The 21,827-nt window shown below is 38.6% G+C and overlaps 3 protein-coding genes across 3 annotated transcripts; all 3 read left to right on the forward strand.

Moving 5' to 3' along the window:
• The first annotated feature begins 18 nt into the window (after positions 1 to 18).
• LOC149037783 (uncharacterized) lies at positions 19 to 2,346 on the forward strand. The gene is made up of 2 exons (XM_089187417.1): positions 19 to 429; positions 1,741 to 2,346. Exons 1-2 carry the CDS (start codon positions 99 to 101, stop codon positions 2,112 to 2,114), a joined length of 705 nt encoding a protein of 234 aa, XP_089043543.1. The 5' UTR covers positions 19 to 98; the 3' UTR covers positions 2,115 to 2,346.
• Positions 2,347 to 5,084: 2,738 nt separating this feature from the next.
• Positions 5,085 to 16,412, forward strand: LOC149037784 (cell adhesion molecule DSCAM-like). Its single transcript, XM_089186396.1, has 12 exons — positions 5,085 to 5,142; positions 5,571 to 5,915; positions 6,538 to 6,819; positions 7,827 to 8,108; positions 8,532 to 8,840; positions 9,526 to 9,798; positions 11,385 to 11,663; positions 12,298 to 12,618; positions 13,915 to 14,227; positions 15,028 to 15,337; positions 15,775 to 15,817; positions 16,141 to 16,412. The coding sequence occupies exons 1-12, from the start codon at positions 5,085 to 5,087 to the stop codon at positions 16,410 to 16,412; spliced, it is 3,087 nt and encodes a 1,028-aa protein (XP_089042522.1).
• On the forward strand, positions 16,045 to 20,408 carry LOC149037785 (uncharacterized). Its single transcript, XM_089187419.1, has 3 exons — positions 16,045 to 16,407; positions 16,685 to 16,969; positions 19,813 to 20,408. Exons 2-3 carry the CDS (start codon positions 16,699 to 16,701, stop codon positions 20,184 to 20,186), a joined length of 645 nt encoding a protein of 214 aa, XP_089043545.1. The 5' UTR covers positions 16,045 to 16,407; positions 16,685 to 16,698; the 3' UTR covers positions 20,187 to 20,408.
• The last annotated feature ends 1,419 nt before the right edge of the window (positions 20,409 to 21,827 follow it).

Here is a 21,827-nt window from a genome sequence, read left to right on the forward strand (position 1 = left end):
TACGGGTAGAAACTATGCTTATCAGCTTTCAGAAAGTATTGTAGGTTTTTTATTAAACGTTCTCCTGTTAACGCCACCTACTCTTATTTTTTGGCTATATGAAAGATGTTGAATCTAACCTTTTTACCTCCTTTTTAAACTCAGTGCCACCCAGCATCATGAAAGACGTTTCCCCTAGATCAGTTCTATGTGCAAAGGAAACTTCATGTTCTTTGCTATGCTACGCGACTAGTGACATTCTATTTAACTACTCTTGGACAAGGAATGGCCAGGCTTTAGATGGCCATAACATCAAGGTAATGAACAACAGTGTTGTTATCACTCCTCTTGATGATCAAGACTTTGGAGATTATGTCTGTCACGCCACAAACTCATTTGGATCTACATCTTACAAAATAACTTTGTCAGAGAGCAGAATGGAAGAAAATAGTAAGTGTTGTCAATGTTAAACGCTTTCAACGTTCAAGAAACAATTGATCCTTTATAGTTATATCTGATTGCGTAGGTAGTGTCTATGGATACTTAACTACGTCCACAATGAGATATGAGATGATCGTACGAAATAAGAGTCATGGCGAAATTATAAAAGTTTGTATTGGAATATTTACAACCGAGGTTAGGAATATAAAATACAATCACATCCTCAATAAAAATATCTCACCTTACTTCCACAATGTATCGCTTGTTATCTGACCGCTCACTATGTTGAAAATAATCCATTTTAGCGAGTTATCCAGCCCAAAGGCTGCACACTCCATCTCCGGACGCCCGAGCCGAGAAGCGGAAAATCCAAGCTCAAAATGACCGGGCGGCCACAAATCCATCACAGAATCCAAGCACATATACTGTAGTTTCATTTCAATTCACTAAAAACTAAACTCAATCCTCTCCATGAAACCGACGCTAAGCCGCAGTTTGCCTCAAAAATTGCTAGTTTACACGTCTCTAGCGGCCCGCGTACATAGTCACCCTGATACACGACCGTCGAACACTGGAATGATAACCCTGCCTTATTTGCAAATTGTGCCTTGCCGGGAACCACACCGTCACTTGGCATCCGTGGTTCTAAAACAATTTGTAGATGATAGGTGACAGTGAGGCGTGGCTCAAATTGAAAAGGAGGCAGGGTTAGAAAACTGGAAATTTTTGAAGCAAAATGCTGTCTAGCGTCGGTTTCACAAGGAAGATTGAGTCTTTAGTGAATTGAAATTAAACTACAGTATATGTGCTGGGATTCTGCGATGGATTTGTGGCCGCCCAGTCCTTTTGAGCTTGGATTTTTCGCTTTTCGGATCGGGCGTTTGGAAATGGAGTGTGCAGCCTTAGGCTTCTCTTATGTACGTGGTAAACCTAGAAAAGGATAACTCGCCAAAATGGGCTCTTTTCAACATAATAAGCGGTCAAATAACAAGCGATGCACTGTGGAGGTAAGTTGAGGTATTTTTGTTGAGAATTTCATTGTATTTTTTATTCCTAAGAACGGTGGCAGGAATGGGCTTCTGGCGGTCGTTAATATTCCCCTACAACCTTCATAATTTCGCCATGACTCTTATTTTGCAAGATGATCATCTCACATCTAAAGCTTGGGCCGCCTGTGCTATGTCAGGGTTTTTTGACCGCGCGAGGAAGGGTTTGAACTTTTTTATTATGTTTCATAATAATCAATGATGTGATTTCGAGGGATTTGTTTCACTCAGTGTACCTCTATTTATCTGTATATTTTCTTTTCTTTTTGAACAGATGTACAGAGCATCTTACGGGCCAGTGACATTGCGTGGTCATGCATTGTTTTTGTGTTGCTTTTTGTTATCGGTATATTGATATGGAGGCTTAAAAAAGCTCAGGCGAGCAGCAGACCAGCGACTGCTAAGAAAGCCACCAGTAGAGATACTGTCCAGTCTTTCTTTCCGCCTGAGCAGCATGCGTCAGAACCAGGGTCATATATGGAGCTACGCCCTAGGCCTTCGGAAGGACAAACACGAGTCGCCCTTGAATACCAGTCCTTACAAGGGAGCCACATGAACGCTGGGTATTACAACGTGGTTCCTGAAAAAGAGAACAAAAGGGGATCAAATGAAGAAATATATGAGGAAATAGAGCTTTCTGATTGTTAATTTCTAGTTTTTAAGGGAGTTCATTGTTACACCGTCGCACATAGATATAAATGATAACAACAGTGCTGTAGCTTAGTCGTCAACTACGCGTCAGATAGGAAGATGTTTAGGTGTTGTCATAAAGTTTGCCTCTACAGTGGATGATTGCACAATACACTAAATCCGTTTGAAAATTGACTGTATGGTCTGTCCGTACAATATATTCTGAACTGTCGTTTTCCCAATTAACAAATAGAGAAGACTTGACTGTGCTCTGCTCTAATGTAAAGCACGAAGGAAGCGGCTAGAGCACGAAAGAAGTTTAGGGAAACACGAGACGTAGTCGACTGTTTCTCTCCACTTCTTGAGAAACTAGAGAAAAGAAATACTAGAGACATGGTACAATTTGGCAGATGGCGTGACAGCTTTAGCTCTATGCTCTACACTCCCATAGAGCACGCTCTTTCAACCAATGATAGCTTGCGTCATATCCGAACTTAATTATACTAATGGATAGGGGATAAAACTCGGTTCGCAACTCATAACTTGGACCTCGAACTCCGTTAGGGACCGGTATCTATCGCCGGGAGGTGGGGGGAGGAGTGCGGGGAGATTTTTTTGCGACAACGGAGTTTTTACGTAAATCCCTTGAAAGTAAACAGGCATTTTCTTTTTAAATTTTATCCCCATCTGTTGGCGGGGGAATATTTCATGATGCCCCCCTCCCTCTTCTCTTCCAGCCATTACAAAAGGATAGTGTTACTTTATGGATACAAGTGATACTATATCAATGCTTACGTCCCATGAACTTTTAAATTAAATTAGATCAACTAGTGAGCAGCACTGCACGAAATGAAATCATAAACTGAAACATGTTTTATTATGCTGAGCGCTTCTTCTGATAATAGCAGACTTCGTCAAGGAGTCTTTACAAGTAAGGAAAATAAGCTTGCATAATATACACATTATAAATACGATGGAAATTTTCTGAAAGGTGTGACAAAGGTGTTTTACGCGCATGACATCTTCCGAACGTCATATTTACGAGTACGTGATGTGTTTGGGGGCGTCTAAGATTATTTACTTACATTAATTTGCTGATTTGGAAACACAGTGATGATAGCCTTCTTAATATGTGCGTGGTTACGGTTGAATGTATTCTATAAACAAACGCTATATTTGACCTGGCTTTGTTTTTAGACTTAAACCATTTTTGCGATCCCTGTATCGTGTTTCTCAGAACAGTGAGAACAAAAACTTAAAAGGGTTAACCCCTGAGCCCGAAGCGTCGCCAGAATTTTATCCCTGGTCTCCTGAAAAGGACTTAAAGGAGGAACAGTTTCTTCGTATACCTTTTAAATAAAATAAACCTTAATAAACGCTTTCTTGTTATCAAAGTGATGGAATAACTCGAAAGGGATGTACAAGTACTTATTGAGATGTTTCTGAAAGGTAGAATAGTGCATTGTAAACGCACCAGACAAGATGTCTTTTCTTCTTTGAAAAAAATAAATTAAGAAAGGAAATACCATTCTGGCTAATCATATACGTAAGCTTGATTCGATTTTTTTTTCTTGAGCTGAGCTTATCAAGAAGTTCGATAAGGGTTTCCTTAGGAACTGCCCAGATAGCAACTGACCTTTAAACCGCTTGTAAAGCGTTAAGTAGCGAAAGTATTATGTAACGACATCTTTCTCGTGGTAATACATAGTACACTGAGAGCGGGGTGCCCAACACTTCAAACATTTTTCTCCGTTTTTTCATGGCTCCCTCCTCAACTTAGTGCCTGTCAATTAGGGCTGATCCTCCCTTCTGTTCTCATGAACAATCCCCCCAAAAATCCCCCCAAAAATCTGCCCCCCCCCCTCACAGGCGGTCCCTCAGCAACGATGGAGTGATAGCCAGTTTCGTTTCATTAACGTTATATATTGTCAAGAGAATATCAACTCAATTAATAGTCTCAGTTAAGTTTGCTTTCAAACATAGCGAGTTTGTTATATTCATTTTTTAAAGGAGAACGTGAAGATTATATTTCCGTTTCTGATTTGTGTTCTAGAAAAGTTGTCATGTTTGAATTTTGTATTCAATCATAATGAGCTTATTATTATCATGGTTTTAACAAGAGCAAAGTGCGGATTATATTCCCAGGTCTAATTTGTGCCCGTGAGAAGTGTATTATCCTTTTAAACAGTTAGATGCGAAAGTTAAACTTGGCTCGCATTGCGATATTAGACTTAAATGGTGGTGGGTAAATAATCAAGGAAGTAGTGGCGGTTTTGAAGGGTCTAAGTCTGAGGTGGAGAGCGTTTATTTGCATCTCAGTGTCATCTTGAAGGAAGACCAGTTCTCTTGGGGTTTTAAACAATGTACATCGTAGACGAAGTCGCTAATACAAAGACTTATAATTAGTGGGACCTCCTTTTGCCACTTTTTTCTTTTTCAGAATACTGAGCCTTCACTTACCGAGAAGCATGGATAAAACGTCAAGGATTTGAAGAGCGAGGGATTACTTCTAGTTCCTGCGGAATTACGTTTTTAAACAAAGTGATTGACAGTGATTGACAACTCAAACTCTGAGATGCATTCCTGTACACGTCTCAGAAATTATCATGCGGTTTTCATATAGTTTTTACAAGGTTTTCTATTAGACAGATGCATGCGGAGAACTAACAGTTTACATATTGTACAGAATTTGCAAAGCACTCGGAATCCTTCGTTGTAATGATCAAAATGAAGGTTTACGACAGCTCTTGACTGAAACATCTAAAACATCAAACCGACCGAGCTCGGCAGAAATGCGTGACCCTTTAGCCAATAATTGTTTAAGACTAGTAATCGATACCTTGCAAGAATCATCGTGTTACAGAGAAGTATCGGCACACCGAGGTTCGTTCTATCGACTAGTCGCTTCTGTATGTTAAAAAAAGGCGGCATTTATTGTATTTAAAAAAGCTCAATCGATGTGAAAGACAACAAAAGATATCCTGTGGAATGGAGGCAGGCTCACTTAAAATCTTTCTGTGTGCACTTTTCGTGTTTTCTGCCAAAGGTAAGATTTACATACATCTTATTGTTAGAAGCTATTATATGCTTGTATGTGTTGACAAAAGCGAAACGTAGAAGTAGAAACTCCCGAGACGGAGCTTAAAAGTTGCGCTTTCTACACAAAATGTATTGTATCTGAAAATGCGAAAGCTTAATGTGGTCGTCAACGAACGTGAGAAAGTAAGGCACCCTGCCGTTTCCAACCGTGAATAAGCAAAAGCTTTTCGTGTTGACGTTCTCTATGCATCTTTCCTCCAGTAGATCATAAGTAATAACCAGAGAGAATGCGTGCACAATTAATTTTATCATGTAAATTAAACTATTAGTAAGAATGTGGAGTTATGCAACGAAAACGTTGTAAGTTAAACGTCAAGTTATATCACAATGTAAAAAATGTTAAAACCGGAAAATTTTTATCGTTTCTATTATCAGGTGCGCTGAAGTTTACCAGAACACCTGAAAACTCATTTCTTGCTCTGGAGGGCGACAATATTACCCTTGAATGGAGGTATACATTTGTCGACGGGGAATCATTCCTTTCAGCGTCATTTAGAATGGGTAGAAGAAAGGTTGTGGACAAACATAACGGCAACCGTGATAGCAAACCCATAATACAACGCGCGTACCGTGGTCGCTTACAGGCGAACATGACAAATGATTACACATCAATTACTCTCCTCGCAGTGAATAGATTGGACAAGGGAAGCTACACGATAGAAATAAGTAGTCTACCAAACGCAGAAGCAAATACAAGTGAAGTGGAGATTTCAGTACTGTGTAAGTACAAAGAAACTTTAAAAACAATGTTACACAAGCAAACAAGAAATCATTTCAGTAGTCTTTAACTTTTTCTATATATTGTGAATAATAATTCTAACTGATTGAGTCAAACATTGAGCACCTTCGCTCCGCTCAAGACTCGTTTAAGACAACATTGTAGCTTGTTTGGGGAGAATACCTGCTGTTTAGTGAAGTTAGATGCCCTCTTTAACCGTAGAGGAAATCTTGTTGGCCTAAGTTCAGCCTTACCTGGACCGGCGGCTGTTGTTTACCGTACGCTGTTAGTGAAGAGGACATACGATCATCCCGGCATAGGCTAAGAGAGGTGGTAGGCGTAGACAGGTGACCGATAAAGCTGGCATCGAGGATATACATCGAGCATACATGACCGACCACAAGAGCGAAAGTTAGACCAGTTGTATGATTTTCACCTGCGCAATTGCGACCGGTATTTTTAAAGTTTATATTGGATTGCTAAGCCAAAAAAAAAACATCAGGTAAAACCGTTATCCGTTGTTAGTACCAGTGATCAATAAATGTTTACAACTATTAATGGACAAAATTGTTTTCGACGGTGTTTTTTATGTTAATTTTCTGTATTGTTTGTTAATAATTACAGATTTAGATCAACCAAATATTACTTCAACGGATACTAGACCTGTAGAAGGAACAGCTGTGACTTTTTATTGTAATTCTAGTGGAGAACCACAGCCGACAACTTCTTGGACAATGAATGGATCTCCCTTAGATACGAACAGCAATTCTGGTATTTTTTTCACGGATGATAAGAAGCACCTAACGATAGTAAACTTAAGCAGAACAGACAGCGGAGAATATCAATGTGTGACAAACAACAGTCTTGGAAATATTTCTTCCAATGCAAGTATACTGAGAGTCCAACGTAAGAAAACTTTTCCTTTCTTTTTCTTGTGAATCATCGCATTTAAATAGCTGAGTAAATTATTTGCTCAATTTTGAAATGTTTGTGATCTTTAATCCTAGTTTACCATTTTCATAAGTTTATAAAGTGCCGAAGAGTCATTGACCTACGAAGCAATGACTATGTAAACTCGTATGCAACTGTTACTTAGCTGTTGTTTTAATGCTCCCAAGTAACCATGAAACTTCCTATTTTGTCTATGTTGTAACAAACATTATATAATAAGCTCAGTTATACAAGCATTTTGATTGGTTCTCACTTATGATCTATTGCAGGACAGACGTAGAGATGACGTCATCATTAAAAACTTTTTTCCGAATATTTTAATTCTTTATTATAAAGAACAAATAGATTCCAAGTTGCCGTGCGTCTGTTCAGTAATAGATCACAGAGGACGTCAAAATGTGGTAAGAACATCAGTGCGCCTCGTGTGCCATTTTTTTGTTCTTACCACATTTTGACGTCCTCTGTGATCTATTACTGAACAGACGCACGGCAACTTGGAATCTATTTGTTGAATACTTCATGACATTTCAGTCAACATGTATAATGATCAATTTCAATCATTTTTAGATTGTAGGAGGTACCGCTAATTGATTCAACCCACCCGTTTATTAGCTTAGAACATTATTTGCTCTCTCGTTTTGGAAAATTAAAATTCGAATCATTTTGATGGGAGCATCATCTACAAGTCCTTTTCACAAAGTTTCTTTTCTTTTCAATTTTTTTTCGTTAATTTGATTTAGGGCACAATACTGTTATCTGTTGCCACTGTCCCACTAGACTTTAATATCAATCTAAAAATCACATTCCGCACCTATCCACATTTTGGTCCCTAATAGTACTGTTTAGACTTCTATGGGGCGGATCAGAAATACCTCCTTCTTTCGAGGCAACTGTAAATGTTACTTTCTTCTCACTAAAATAATGTGCTGGTAATTTTGCTTCTCTCATACGGACGGTTGTAGATAAACCCAAGATCAACCCTCTTCTACAAATGATTCACGGAACCGAAGGAGGCAAGGCGATTATATTTTGCAACGCCACCGGAAATCCAGCAACGAGAATATCATGGACTAGAAATGGACATTCTGTGGACACCAGTAACAGTTCTAGAATGGATTTGTCTCACGAAGGAAGGCAACTCTCTATCAAGAATGTGAGCAAAACAGACAGTGCAGTGTACCGATGTGTGGTGGAAAACAGTGTTGAAAATGTTACGTTCTATGGCACCACCTTGGAAGTGCATTGTAAGTAATGAGGATTTTTAATAAATGAAACCTGAAGGTTTTCTCTTGAAAGTGAGATGGTTCATCTTGCTTTCCACGCAAAAGCCTACTTGGCCTTAAAAATTTACAAACATTAGATCATATATAACACCCATCAGAGTCGCGTTATCTCTAAAGTCTGAGGGACAATCAACTATAGAGTCGAGATGACAAAGTTATACATAATTATGCTCCCTAATTGACACTGGTTTAAAAGACGTAGGACAAATTGCCTGAAGGGCCTTTCATGGCGGATTCCAGATTTATTTACACGCGAAAAGATTCCCTTTATTATTAGAGCCAAAACAGTGCGAAACTGAATCAGTGAGTCTATGAAACTGATTCTTGAAAATATAAATATTCATTAAATATATATGCAATTTATACTTGGTTTTTTAAATGTAGATATACCTGGAGTCACAATGATTGGTGGTCCACAACAGTTTCCAATTGTTGGTAAAATAAAGAAACTCGTGTGCGAGTACGATGCTCTACCACCCGTGTCTGAAGTGCAGTGGATAAAAGATGGAGATGTGATAGCTAGAAATTTTAGTCTGCTGGTCAACGAGTCCTACCTTACTGTTTCACATTATAATGAAAGTGAAATACAGTTGCTTATAAATCAAAGTACCTCTCGGGATGCTGGAGACTACACCTGCCTTGTTATTAATGCTGTGGGTAACTCATCCCAGAAGACATCAATCATAAGCCAAGGTACTGAATGTTACTAAGCACTTTACAACTGCGTTTCTCTCTTTTTCGGAGATTGAAAATTTTAGTTTATGGAACAGTAGGAATGTCATTTACCGTGAGCGCTCTGAGGAGGTATAGTAGGGCTACTTAATTCCCGCGCCATTCTGATGAGTTGCTTATTGGCGAGGTGGGCTTTTGTATTCATTTTGAAGAAGAGAGGGGAATAACGACCATTTCGAGAGGGGAGCCTCGTTGGAGCATGAGCTGTGGCCCATGTGACGTTACAACGTTATCAATGCAATCCACAATCAGAAAAAACAATTAATTCAAAGTCTTCAGATACTCATAGATCTCTGAGATGAAACTAATCCGTCTACTAACAAAAAGTACTCAATCACTGGCGAAGACCTTATCATTTACATGGAGCACCAAAAGTACTTTTTTAAGAATAGCTTATCAGGTCCAATCTGTTCCATTTTTGTTTCAGAAAATCAGGAGTTCTCTTATGTGGGATAAAGTGTTTGTTCTATTACTGTTACAAGTTATAACTACCAACGTACTTGGCAGAAAAGAACATTTTACAGTTAGCTTCCTGGTTGAAAATACAGACGTCGCGAAATGAACTACCATTTCCCTACAGCACTTATGTTAAGAAGAGATGTTGAATATCAGATTTAAAAAAAACTATTGCTGCTTTTTCACACAGAGCTGCCCTTAATGACCATTCATCCAGAAGGGAAAACTCCCATGGAGGGAGAAAACATGACTCTGTCTTGTAACGCCACTGGAAATCCAGAACCATCAATATCCTGGGTCAAAGATGGATTTCCCATAAACAGCAATTCTAGGATCAGCTTTTCACATGATAAACAGCGATTGACAATAACGAATGTAAGCAGAATGGACAGCGGTGAATACCGCTGTGTGGCGAGAAACAGAGTTGGAAATAATACCTCAAATTCCAAAGTGAATGTCCTTTGTAAGTGTCGTACACTCTTTTATTTCCAGGTCTTACTTGTTATAGCTGTATTTATAATCTTTATCAGTTGCATTGACATCCTGGAATTTTATAAAGTGGTCATATCTCTGCGCCTCCGTTGTCGAAAATTGGATGAAATGGTCGTTTATTTTAACCAGAGGCTCAGTTTACCTTTGGATGCACGTTTTTGATGCCGAAATGGGTTGCGCATCTGCAGTCTTTCTCAAATTTTTTTCTTACTTATTTCACTGAAAATTTTATAGGATCTATTTCGTTTTTCTCGTTACCTTGTCCAGTACTTGCCTGTTGTGAAATTCATGGGCCGTCGGCTAGTGATCATTTGCACATGAATAAGCGCTAGTAGTCCTTTTGATGTGCCATAAATCCATCATGAAATGTCGAGAATTTACTTGGCTCCCTCAAGCTGGGCCGAACAGTTTATTCTGATTTAGCCAGCTGTTTCAGCCAATCAGAATGCGTGTCATATAGATAACTCATTGCGATAGATACCATCACTGTTATTCCTGTCAAAAGACGAAGTGACAGGACAGGAATAACAGTGATGGTAAAGCAAGCTTAAAACGGCAAAAATCGCCAGAAACTACAACGGACACACATAATGTGAGTAAGTGTTATTGATTTTACGTGTAAAATATTAATATTTCGAAATATTTATCGTTGTAAATCGACCATATTTCGTTCCCCATTCTATTCCGTCTAACGTGTTCAAATTTTCAACGGTTCCTCTCGTAACTTAACACCGAGTCACACAACGCGTGACGCGTTCATGAATTAATCGTTGGCTTTTTCTCGAGACGTAAGCTTTAGCCGCCTGTGGTGTGAGAGAACGACCTTGTTAAGCTAAATTTGTTGAGATTCACTTTTCCAGTCCATTACCTTAAGCAAGATATTTCGAATTCATATTTCTTGTGTAGTTGCCTTGATTAAATCTGCTAACCCTCTTAAATACAAAAAAGTTTGATCGAATTCATTGCGTTTAATTTCTTACCAAGGTAAGCTAAGTTTATTTTACCTACATATGCTTCGAAAATTACTCATTTTATACTCGCTTTTTATACAAAATGCTCATTTTGACCCGTAAGAATTCCGGTTATTTTCAAACTAATTACTGATATATTTACTCCTAGTTTAGTTAATGTGTTACGAGGAGGTTTTGACTCAATGGGAAGTGATTGGTTTCTGTATTTTAAAAATGTTAGTTGCCATCGGACGTCAATATTTTTAAACTTTGACATTTAGTGGCTGGGTTGTTTGTAAATGATATCGCAACATACATTATGAATTGCAACCGTTTCTTGTACCCAGTACAACTAATGTCTAGTTAAGCATTTTATTATCTGACGTTATGCAGCCTTTTTCCATAAAGAGCTTCCTTTTCTAACACCACTTTATATTTCCTTGAACGGACAGATTGAGGAATGATCAGTCAGTTGCCTGCCTGTGAAGCAAAGATACGCTGAAAAAGCAAACCGCGAGCCAATTGGCCCACATAACGTAATTTGTCGACATGTCATATTTATGCTTTCGTGCTAGTCCTTTCAGAGTAAAATTTTTTGAAATTGCAGTTCGAGCTGAGATCGTCTCTCATCGTCAAGTGAATGTCACAAAAGAAGAGCGAAGTAATTTAACTTTATTTTGTAATGCCACTGGAAACCCAGCACCGATAATATTCTGGACCAAAGATGGATCTTCTCTGAGCAACAGGTCCAGGATCAGGTTTTCAAAACATAACAGGCTGTTGACCATATCAAATTTGAACAGAAAAGACAGCGGCCACTACCGATGTGTAGCGAACAACAGCCTTGGAAATGATACTTCAAACGTTACTATTGTTGACATCCAATGTAAGTTCTCATCTCATTATTGTACTGGTATGAATAGCGTTTTGATACACTGCGTCGATTATCAGCAGATTTCATGCTTCTCTCTCCAATTCACCCTTTTTTTGTGTCCGCTAAAGTCAACTTTTGTTATAATTATTGATTAATAAACATGGCCTTTGAATAGCATTTGCTCCTACTCTCTGCAGGAAACTTTCATCATATGATTTTTTTCAACAGAAAACGTATGTACAGTCATGTATGCATTTCTATGCAGACGTCTTGTTTATCAGTTGTTTGCCCTTTGCTAACAAAGTTGATTTAAAAATTGCAGATAAACCTGAGATTACTACTCATCCTAAAAGTGATGATATAAAAGATTTAGGACCTGTACTTCTCTCCATCCAGGAGTATGATTAGGTATCCGTGAACTAGTGTGTACACTTTCTAGTGAAAGAATCTCCTGCAATATGGTTTTATCGAAATAATTGAGAGAGACGTGCTTATTATTCACCGGCATTCTATAACGAGGATCCGATCCAATGTGCATTTTAAAAGCTGTTGCTCAATCTGGTTTACCTTTCCCGGTGAAGACGGATAAACTTTCAAGTGAAATTGCAAATTTTATTGTTTGTTGAAATGTTTTTTAATTCCCTAGTTGTTCCAGACCCACCGCAGAACATTACTGTTGACACAAAGGGTTCACGAGTTGTAAATATCTCCTGGACGGCTGGTTTTGATGGGAATAGTGCCATTGAAAAGTACACAGTAGAGATCAGGGAACTTGATCAGATCTTTAAGGATGTAGTTTGTCAAGGATCGCTCTCAAGCAGTGCATGTGTGGTTTCCAGTCTCTCCACAACTGCCTCTCTTACAGGTCTTTTTCCTTGGACAACATATAATATCAGAGTGTTTGCCAGAAACAAAATTGGTAGAAGTAACAGCAGCCCTATTCTGAATGTAACCACAGATGAAGCAGGTATGCTGCTTACTCTATGCAGTTTTTTGCTATGAATGAAAAGAGTTATGAATAACAGCCACACATGTACCACTTGAACATGGCAGAGGATTGGGAGATACTCTGTAAACTTCTGGTAATCGTTTGATGTTAACTGATTCTCTCCTGAAGTTACTTGATTTAAAGAAACATTACATAATGTTATGTCTGTTTTAAAAGAAAAAAATCTTGCCGCTGTTGTTTTGAATCACCACCAATCGGTGGATTCGAATGAAAGCAAAAAAAGTTCGTGACAAATATGAGAGAAACGAAGTCCGAGTCGGCGAACTTCCTTTTTATACCGTGGCTCGAAGGGAATCAGCTCTGAAGAATAACATCGATTCACAACGCCACCTGACTTAAATTTGAATTGAACTATAGGAAGCTCTTACGCGCCTAAATCTCAGGAAATTTAGACTAGTCCCAAAGGAAGCGCATCTCTTTTCAGGGTTATGTTACACCCTTATCTAGGCACGTTTCATTTAAGACGAGAAAAAGAAGTTATGAATTTGAGTGTTTCCTATCATCTGGATTGCCTGGCTGTGTTTACTCTAACCTCGTATAAACGTATCAAAATATAAACATTTGGTAACCTTCATTTCTTTGATTTTGAACGTTATATTGGCTTGAGATTTGCTGTTTCTTGAACACGCTTGCTATGTTTAGCATGTTCCTTACCTAAACATGACAACTCATTAAAAAAACTTCCTGTAAGGCTTTCTAAATAAGTTCGAATCGTGATCAAGGGCCCTCGGGAAAGGGGCTTTTGGTACCGGTTTGATTGAGGCTGTAGAATTTTGATGATAACGAAAATTGTGCCGATAAAAACAAAGAAAATGCCGGGGTGGGAATCCTGAAAGTATTTATTATCATGCCAACTTCAAGGGTGTGTTCTACACCTGCAACGATGCATAGATGTATGTACAGTCTATTCAGCGGATTCTCTCAAATTAGAAACGTTTATGTCCTAATTTCTGCTAGTCATGATATACTGTTAGTTTCCTTTCTTTCGCAGTCTGTTCTTGAATGCAATGATGCAAAGTGCAAGACAAAACTGCAATATGACCAAAAAAGAGAATTTTCAAATTTCTACACCCTGCTTTCCGCTCGCTGCAGCGAAATGGGTTTCAAGTTAGCCAGTTATTATTATCTTTCCTTAAAAGATGATTTCCTATATGCAAGAGACATTTTAATTTTAATCTAACATTCTATGATGGAGCGTTTTGTACTCACCGATAACTAAATGTGAAACTATTATTTTATGTTCTCCTCGAATAGAACCGAGTCGCGGAGCAGAAAATGTTTCTTCTAGGGAAGTAAACTATACGACAAACAAAATCACTTGGGCAGGACTTCCTAAAGAGGCGGCAAATGGCGTTATTAAACTTTACGAAATCCGTCTCGAGTTAAAAGAGAGCTGTTTGAAGGTTGATTTTACCTTTCATGCGATGAACACAACCAAGTCAAGTGTATTACTGGCTGGCTTCTGGATGTGTGCAAAGTATGAAGTGTCTGTTAGAGGTTACACTGTGGCAGGGCCTGGACTCTATAGCAAAGCTATAATCGTGCAAACAAAAAGTAGGTTGGAAAGGTGAAACTCATGATCTGTTGCATCGGCTTTATACTTCAGGGTTTTCATCAAGTTATATACTTTTTTTTAAACGGTTCAGAATATATGAAAGTCATATATTTGAACTGCGGATAAAGACGTGAATGAAAGTGATCCTCGCAGTAATGTGCACTACTTAGGCAGTAGTGAAAATAAGGCTTGAAAAAAATTCAGGCGTGTACGGGATTTGAACCCATGACCTCTGCGTTGGAGCTGGTACTAGCTCCCAGTTGGCTTGTTAGCTCAGTTGGTAGAGCGCTGCACCGGTATTGTAGAGGTCATGGGTTCAAATCCCGTACAGGCCTGAATTTTTTTCAGGCCTTATTTTCACTACTGCCTAAGTAGTGCACATTACTGCGAGGATCACTTTCATTCACATACTTTTTTTTGTCCCGTGCCTTGTCCTTATCCTAAACCTTAACAAACACGGAACTTAGCAAACACGGCAAAGTGTTCAGCATTTTCATCACACGCTTTCCAATGAGAAAGTGTAGCCAGATTACTAAGCTGTTGAGTTTTTATTTATTATTGTTCGGTCCTTACTTTTGCTTGCACAGGTTTAAATTATCCCACACGTGGTCAAAAAAAACACCATCTGCACCTTCCTTCTCTCAGATTCCTCGTGGGGAAGGCATAACAGCAAACATAACATTGCCATGCTTTCCAGGGAATGCAAAGTATGAGCCCTTTTATTTAACCTTCCTTCCTTTTTCTTTTTAAAGTAAAAAAAAAATCCAATCTTTTAACCTTTTTGCTCAATTAATGAACATCGTATATCACAGGTTCTTTCAAGTCATTGTCATAAGATACAGCTTGGACTATACTGGTGTGGTTAACTCACCAAAGAGTTTTACACCAAAGGATTTAATGACGTATGAAGAGGCCCACAAATCTCCGGTTCCTGCAGCGTATGTCACTTTTCAGTTGAGAGGGCAGGACTTTGATGCGTTCCAAGAATTTGTTGTTGGAGATGGAGGACATTCAAGCAGTAAAACAAGAAACAGTAGAGGCAGTGATGGGGAGGTCTTTCTTAACAAACCACTCCAGCCAAATACCAATTACAGAGTGTTTCTCAGAGCTTTTATAGAGAAGGTAAAGTGACAAACATCCTCTTTTGAAAATGCAAACTTGTAGGACAAAATTCAATCTTGTTTCACTCACATTACATTCGACCATCGCTTAGCAAGTTACGTGCAACCAAAATTTCTGGCTGAGGAATACGTTGCAAAAGATGTAGGTTACGGCGAGAGAAATGTAAAGGCTAACCCTTCATTCTCCGGGTCTTATTTGTTAAGAAAATCAATGACGCTTTCAGTTAGTCGCTCATGGCGTTCGCCCTTTCGTTCGCTCTTTTGTTGATCCAATCAGTCAGTCAATTGGTCCGTCAGAAGTATTCTTCATTGAAGCTTTTGATTACAATTGTACGATGGGGAACATGTAAAGTTACTATGAGTACAGAAAAAAAACATGGAAGCACGCATCCTAGAGTTTTATGGATGATTACCTTCTTCCTGCTTTTTTGATTACAGATGGTGTACTTTTCCAGTAACTTCGTAACGATTGAAATCAAAGGTAAAGTAAACTTTAAAAGAATTCTTTTGTCCCTAAGACAACAAATTTACAACCAACTCGAACAAATAAGTTGTTTATCGCTGATGTCAATGAACAGCTATTTCAACAACCCTTTAGGCAATAAATCACGGAGTACTAGTTTCTTTATTTCTTTGAAAGACGTGCCGTTTGTTTGGCTCACACATTCAGATTCATTAAGACTCTTATTGCGTAAGGCCTTTAAAAGATAGATTCTGGGTAATTTATTTTTCTCTCTTAGAGACATGACCCTTCCGTTTTGTTATTGTTGTGTAAAAACTGCTAACTCAGGGAAATTCTATCAGGTAAGCCCGCCGTCAAAGACCTACCGGAAAGAACCATTTTTCAAGTTGGCGATGTGGTAGTATTAACATGTGAGGCTACTGGAGATCCTAAGCCTTCTGTTACATGGAGTAAAGATGGAAATACCAGTATACCACGGGCTCAATTCAGAAACGATGACCACATTCTTGTCATTCAAGAGGTCGCACGTAGTGACGGGGGCATTTATGAATGCACAGCGTCAAACATTTTTGGCCAACGCCGAACAGCTACAGCAGTGATCATCGCCGGTTAGTATCATCAACTGTGGTATGACTGGCCACAAAATGAAATTTTTCCTTTATGCGAGCAGAAGCTAAATGCGATTGATGTCAGATTTCATGAGTGAAATATTCGAACCCAGGACCCCATGAACTTTCAAATTACGGGTAGAAGCTATGCTTATCAGCTTTCAGAAAGTATTGGAGGTTTTTTATTAAACGTTCTCCTGTTAACGCCACCTACTCTTATTCTTTGGCTGTATGAAAGATGTTGAATCTTACCTTTTTACCTCCTTTTTAAACTCAGTGCCACCCAGCATCATGAGAGACGTTTCCCCTAGATCAGTTCTATGTGCAAAGGAAACTTCGTGTTCTTTGCTATGCCACGCGACTAGTGACATTCCATTTAACTACTCTTGGACAAGGAATGGCCAGGCTCTAGATGGCCATAACATTAAGGTCATGAACAACAGTGTTATTATCACTCCTCTTGATGATCAAGATTTTGGAGATTATGTGTGTCACGCCACAAACTCATTTGGATCTACAACTTACAAAATAACTTTGTCAGAAAGCAGAGAAGAGGAAAATAGTAAGTGTTGTCAATGTTAAACGCTCTCAACGTTCAAGAAACCTTTGATCCTTTACAGTTCTATCTGATTTCAGTACGTAGTGTTTATGGATTCTTTACTCCGTCCACAGGCAGCCCAAGCTCCGGCTGTGAGATGATCATCTTGCGAAATAAGAGTCATGGCGAAATTATAAGAGTTTGTTTGGGAATATTTACGACCGATGTTAGGAATAAAAAATACAATCAAATTCTCAATACAAATACCCCACCTTACTTCCACAGTGCATCGCTTGTTATCTGACCGTTTACAATGTTGAAAAGTTTGTAAAGGAGGCGGGTTACCAAGCTAGTTTTCAATGGTCGTATGTCAGAATGACTGTGTACGCAGACCGTTAGAGACGTTTAAACTAGAAATTTTTTAAGCAAACTGCGGTTTAGCGTCGGTTTCACGGGGAGGATTGGGGTTTTTAGCGAATTGAAATGAAACTACAGTATATGTGCTTGGATTTTCCAACATAGTAAGTGGTCAGATAACAAGCGATGCACTGTGGAAGTAAGGTTAGGTATTTTCATTGAGAATTTGATTGTATTCTTTTATTCCTAAGAGCGGTCGCAGGAATGGGCTCCTGGCGGTCGTTAATATTCCCATGCAAACTTTTATAATTTCGCCATGACTCTTTTTTCACAAGATGATCATCTCACAGCTGGAGCTTGGGCCGCCCGAGCTACGTCAAATACGTTTTCCATCAAACGTTTAAGGAGGCTTTATAGGGTTTTTTGACCGCGCGAGATCTGGGTACGTACATAGCGCGAGCTTTAAAAGTGTCAACTTGCAAGACAAGCATGGCGGCTCAACACGATCGCAGGATTGTTATCTGAAAATTTTGAGAGATTTCAGCGAGACAAATTGAAGAAAATTAAAGTCAAAGCCAAATTTTCACTAGCGAGCGCCTCCCTTCGTAAAGCTTTAGCTTAATGACGAAAATCATTTTGATAATATTTACTACAGCAAACGATAGTCCGAACCTTGCTCATCGCCATTTGATGATGTCTAGTAACCTAAAAAAGCGAAATCGGATAGAGAATAATACATGGTTGCTTGTAGATATGGAATTTCTCTTCTATCGAGTTAAACACTGGAAGAGAAATTCCATATCTACAAACAACCATATATTATATTGTTTATTACACCCAATTTGAAATCACTGGTGGTCCCTGTAATCTGATTGGCTCTCATTGGTGCGATTTATTCACGAATCGCACCATTTTTTGCTTTAGATCGCATCATTTTTCCAGCCAATGAGGAGGCTACACTAAAAACAAAACAACCAATCAGATTTCAAGGATTCTTTAAAGTAACCAATGTAATTGCAGGAAAATGAAAGACAAAGAGTAACATGTGACAAATTTTGCAACCTTTGTTTCCAAAACTCTTGATTTTCCCCCCTAAAGAAATGGATGAATTTAATTTCAAACTAGTTCAGTTCTGCATCAATAACATATTTGAACTGACCGAGTCCTGTATTTGGGCGATTTCAAAATGGATGTAATAAACTGGTAATTGAACCTCGTGTCGTACAATTTTGGTCTGAAATCATACTTGTGATTTCAAATCGAACTCACGCTGTGCGCTCGTTCGATTTTGAAATCACACGTATGATTTCAGCCCAAATTGTACTCCACTCAGTTCAATTACCATTATTTATCATATAAACACAATAGCCCCTTATTGGGAAGAAAAGCTGGCTTCAATAATGAATGAAAATAAACGAATCGACAATCCTCGAATGACAATCGTAAAGTGCGGATGGAATTGCGTTGAATCATGATTACAAACGCAACAATGGTCGTAATTTTCAATTTACAAGATTCTCATTTATTGACTTTGTCCTTACCGACAGAAGTCTCTCAGGTACTCGGCTAAAATCGGCCAGTGGCACATCTTCCAGTTGTCGATTTTCATTCTCAGCCGAGAGAAATGCTAACACGAAAGCCACTGAATGCGCAACTTTCGGTTTATTTTTTTACTCAAAGTTTGAAACTCATTGTCTGTCAGCGATACGGATTTTTTAGTGTTTTAGCCGCCATAATTCGAGATGCCTCCGGCACACAACTTGCGTTGAGAATCGTGAAGGCTTTGCCGTTTATTCATCAACCTGACCGAGTGGCGCCAAAAGCGAGTAACGTGTCAGCAGCTGATTGGCTATATCAATACACGTGAATAAATACGATATTTTTTCACGTGTTTTGTTACGGTTTCTCTCAGGGCCGGAAATCCTTGTATAACACCGCAGTTTATGTGATTAAAAAAATTTCTAGAAAAACATTACGCTAGCACGCGCGCCCACATTGAGAAAAAAACCCTATATAGCCTCCTTAATTTGATAATAAAATTTTTGTTTTTAATTCTTATCTTGTAGTTTATTTTCAGAGGAACCTACAGTAGGCTAAAATCTAAGCACATGCATTTAAAATCGAAGAAAATAAAAAAGATAAGACAAAACGAAACGATTAAGAACCAAAAAAACTTAATAAATATATAAAAAGCAAGGTCTCATGACAAAACAAAAATTGAAAAGAAAAACAAACAAACAACGAAATAAACAAACAAGACTTTTGGTCACGATTTACAATTAATTTAGATTAGAACATTGGGATCAAATAATGTCAACCTCTATGCCACTTATAGCTTTAGAATTGCCTTTTTTACCCAATTTGAATTTCGTTTTGACTTATTTTCAAAAAGGAAGGTTTTCATTTTTTTTTTGTAATGTTTCATAATAAGCAATCATGTGATTTCGAGGGATTTGTTTTTACACAGTGTACTTCTATTTATCTGTATATTATCTTTACTTTTTGGACAGATGTACAGAGCATCTTTCGGGCTAATGACATCATATGGTCATGGATCGTTTTCCTGTTGCTTGTTTTGATCGGTGTATTGATATGGCGGCTTAGAAGAGCTCAGGCGAGCAACAGACCAGCGACTGCTAAGAAAGCCACCATTAGAGATACTGTCCAGTCTGTCTTTCCACTTGAGCAGCATGCGTCAGAACCAGCGTCATATATGGAGCTACGTCCCAGGCCTTCGGAAGGACAAACACGAGTCCCCCCTGAATACCAGTCCTTGCAAGGGAGCCACGTGAACGCTGGGTATTACAACGTGGTTCCCGAGGGAGGGAACAAAAGACGATCAAATGAAGAAATATATGAGGAAATAGAGCTTTCAGATAGTTAATTTCTAGTTTTTAAGGGAGTTTGTTGTTACACAGTCACATATAGATATAGATAATTTCAGCAATGTTGTAGCCTACTCGCCAACTAAACGTAAAATAGGAAGGTATTTAGGTGTTGTTATAAAATATGCCTCTACAGAGGATCATTGCACAATACACTAAATCCGTTTGAATATTGACTGTATGATCTGTCCGTACAATAAATTCTGAATTGTTGTTTTCCCAAATAGAGAAGCCTTGACTGTGCTCTGTTCTGTTGTAAAGCACGAAGGAAGCGGATAGAGTACTCATATGTTCTATGCTCTCATAAAGCACGCTACAATAAGCCAATTAGAATCCCTGTTAGAATGGTTCAAATAATCTGATAGGCTGTACAAGACTAAAGCTGTCAAAAATGTCAAACCATCAAAGTTCAAAAACCATCAAAGTTCACATTCTGCAATAGTTTACAAACTTACTAATAATAGTTCGGCGGGTCGAATTTGACGCTTTTTGCTTCCTGACGCTTCCTGAAGTTTGTTAGTCTCTAATACAGAATCTGAAAGTGAAATGTTCGGTGAAATCCGGCCGAATTGTGGCTCACAAAAACAAGCAAGTCTTTTCGCATATATACTACACGAGTGTTAGCTGTTTTTGATTTTTATTACCGTACGTAAGCTTACAATCTAATTGAGTGTGGAAACCTTCGAAACTCGGACTGTTCTTTTCGTTTTCTCTTTGAGGATTTTCTTCTCTGCTCACGTTATAATAAAGTCAATTATGGCGCCTGGCATATTTTAAAAACGTTTGTTGGTTCTTCTGTTGCTATTTCTCGACTTGCCTGTTCAAAAATTTCACTTTCAATTAAAGAAAAAAAAAACTAGAGAAAAGTCCCGGAAAAGGTCGGAAATGATTCAATTTGGCAGATGGCGTGACAGCTTTAGCTCTGTGCTCTACATTCCCATAGAGCACGCTCGTTCAAGCAATTACAGCGTGCGTCATATCCGAACTTAATTACAATAATGGATAGGGGATAACACTCGGTCCGCAACTCACAACTTGGACTTTGAACTCGTCATGACCGGTATTTATCTATCGCTGAGAGAGGAGGCGGGGGAGGGGTGCGGAGAGATTTTTTTTGCGACAACGCAGTTTTTACGTGAACCCCTCAAAGTATCCAGGCGTTTTTTTGTTTTTGTTTTTTTTTGTTTTTGTTTTTGTTTTATTTTTCATTATATTTATCCCTATATGTTGGCGGGGGAAGATTTCATGATGCCCCCTCCCTCTTCTCTTCCAGCCACCTCAAAAAGCTAGTATTAATTTACGGATACAAGTGACACTATATCAATGCTTACGTCTCATGAATTTTTTTAAACCGGATAAACTAGTGAGCAGTACGGCACGAGTGAAATTGAAACTGAAACATTCTTTTTTCTCGTACTGAGCGTTTCTGCAGACTTCGACAAATACTTTTTACAAGTAGGGAACTGAAAGTAAGCTTAGTTGCATAATATGTACATGGTAAACACGATGTCTTCTCTCGACCTACACGCATAATGTGAAGCAATCGGAAAGTTTCTGAAAGGTGTGACAAAGGTGCTTTACATGCAGGACATTTTCCGGACGTACGTGATGTGTTTGAGGGCCCCTTACATTATTTACCT

Source organism: Pocillopora damicornis, chromosome 11 (assembly GCF_964200805.1).
Source record: "Pocillopora damicornis chromosome 11, jaPocDami1.2, whole genome shotgun sequence".
NCBI classification, from domain to species: Eukaryota; Metazoa; Cnidaria; class Anthozoa; order Scleractinia; family Pocilloporidae; genus Pocillopora; species Pocillopora damicornis.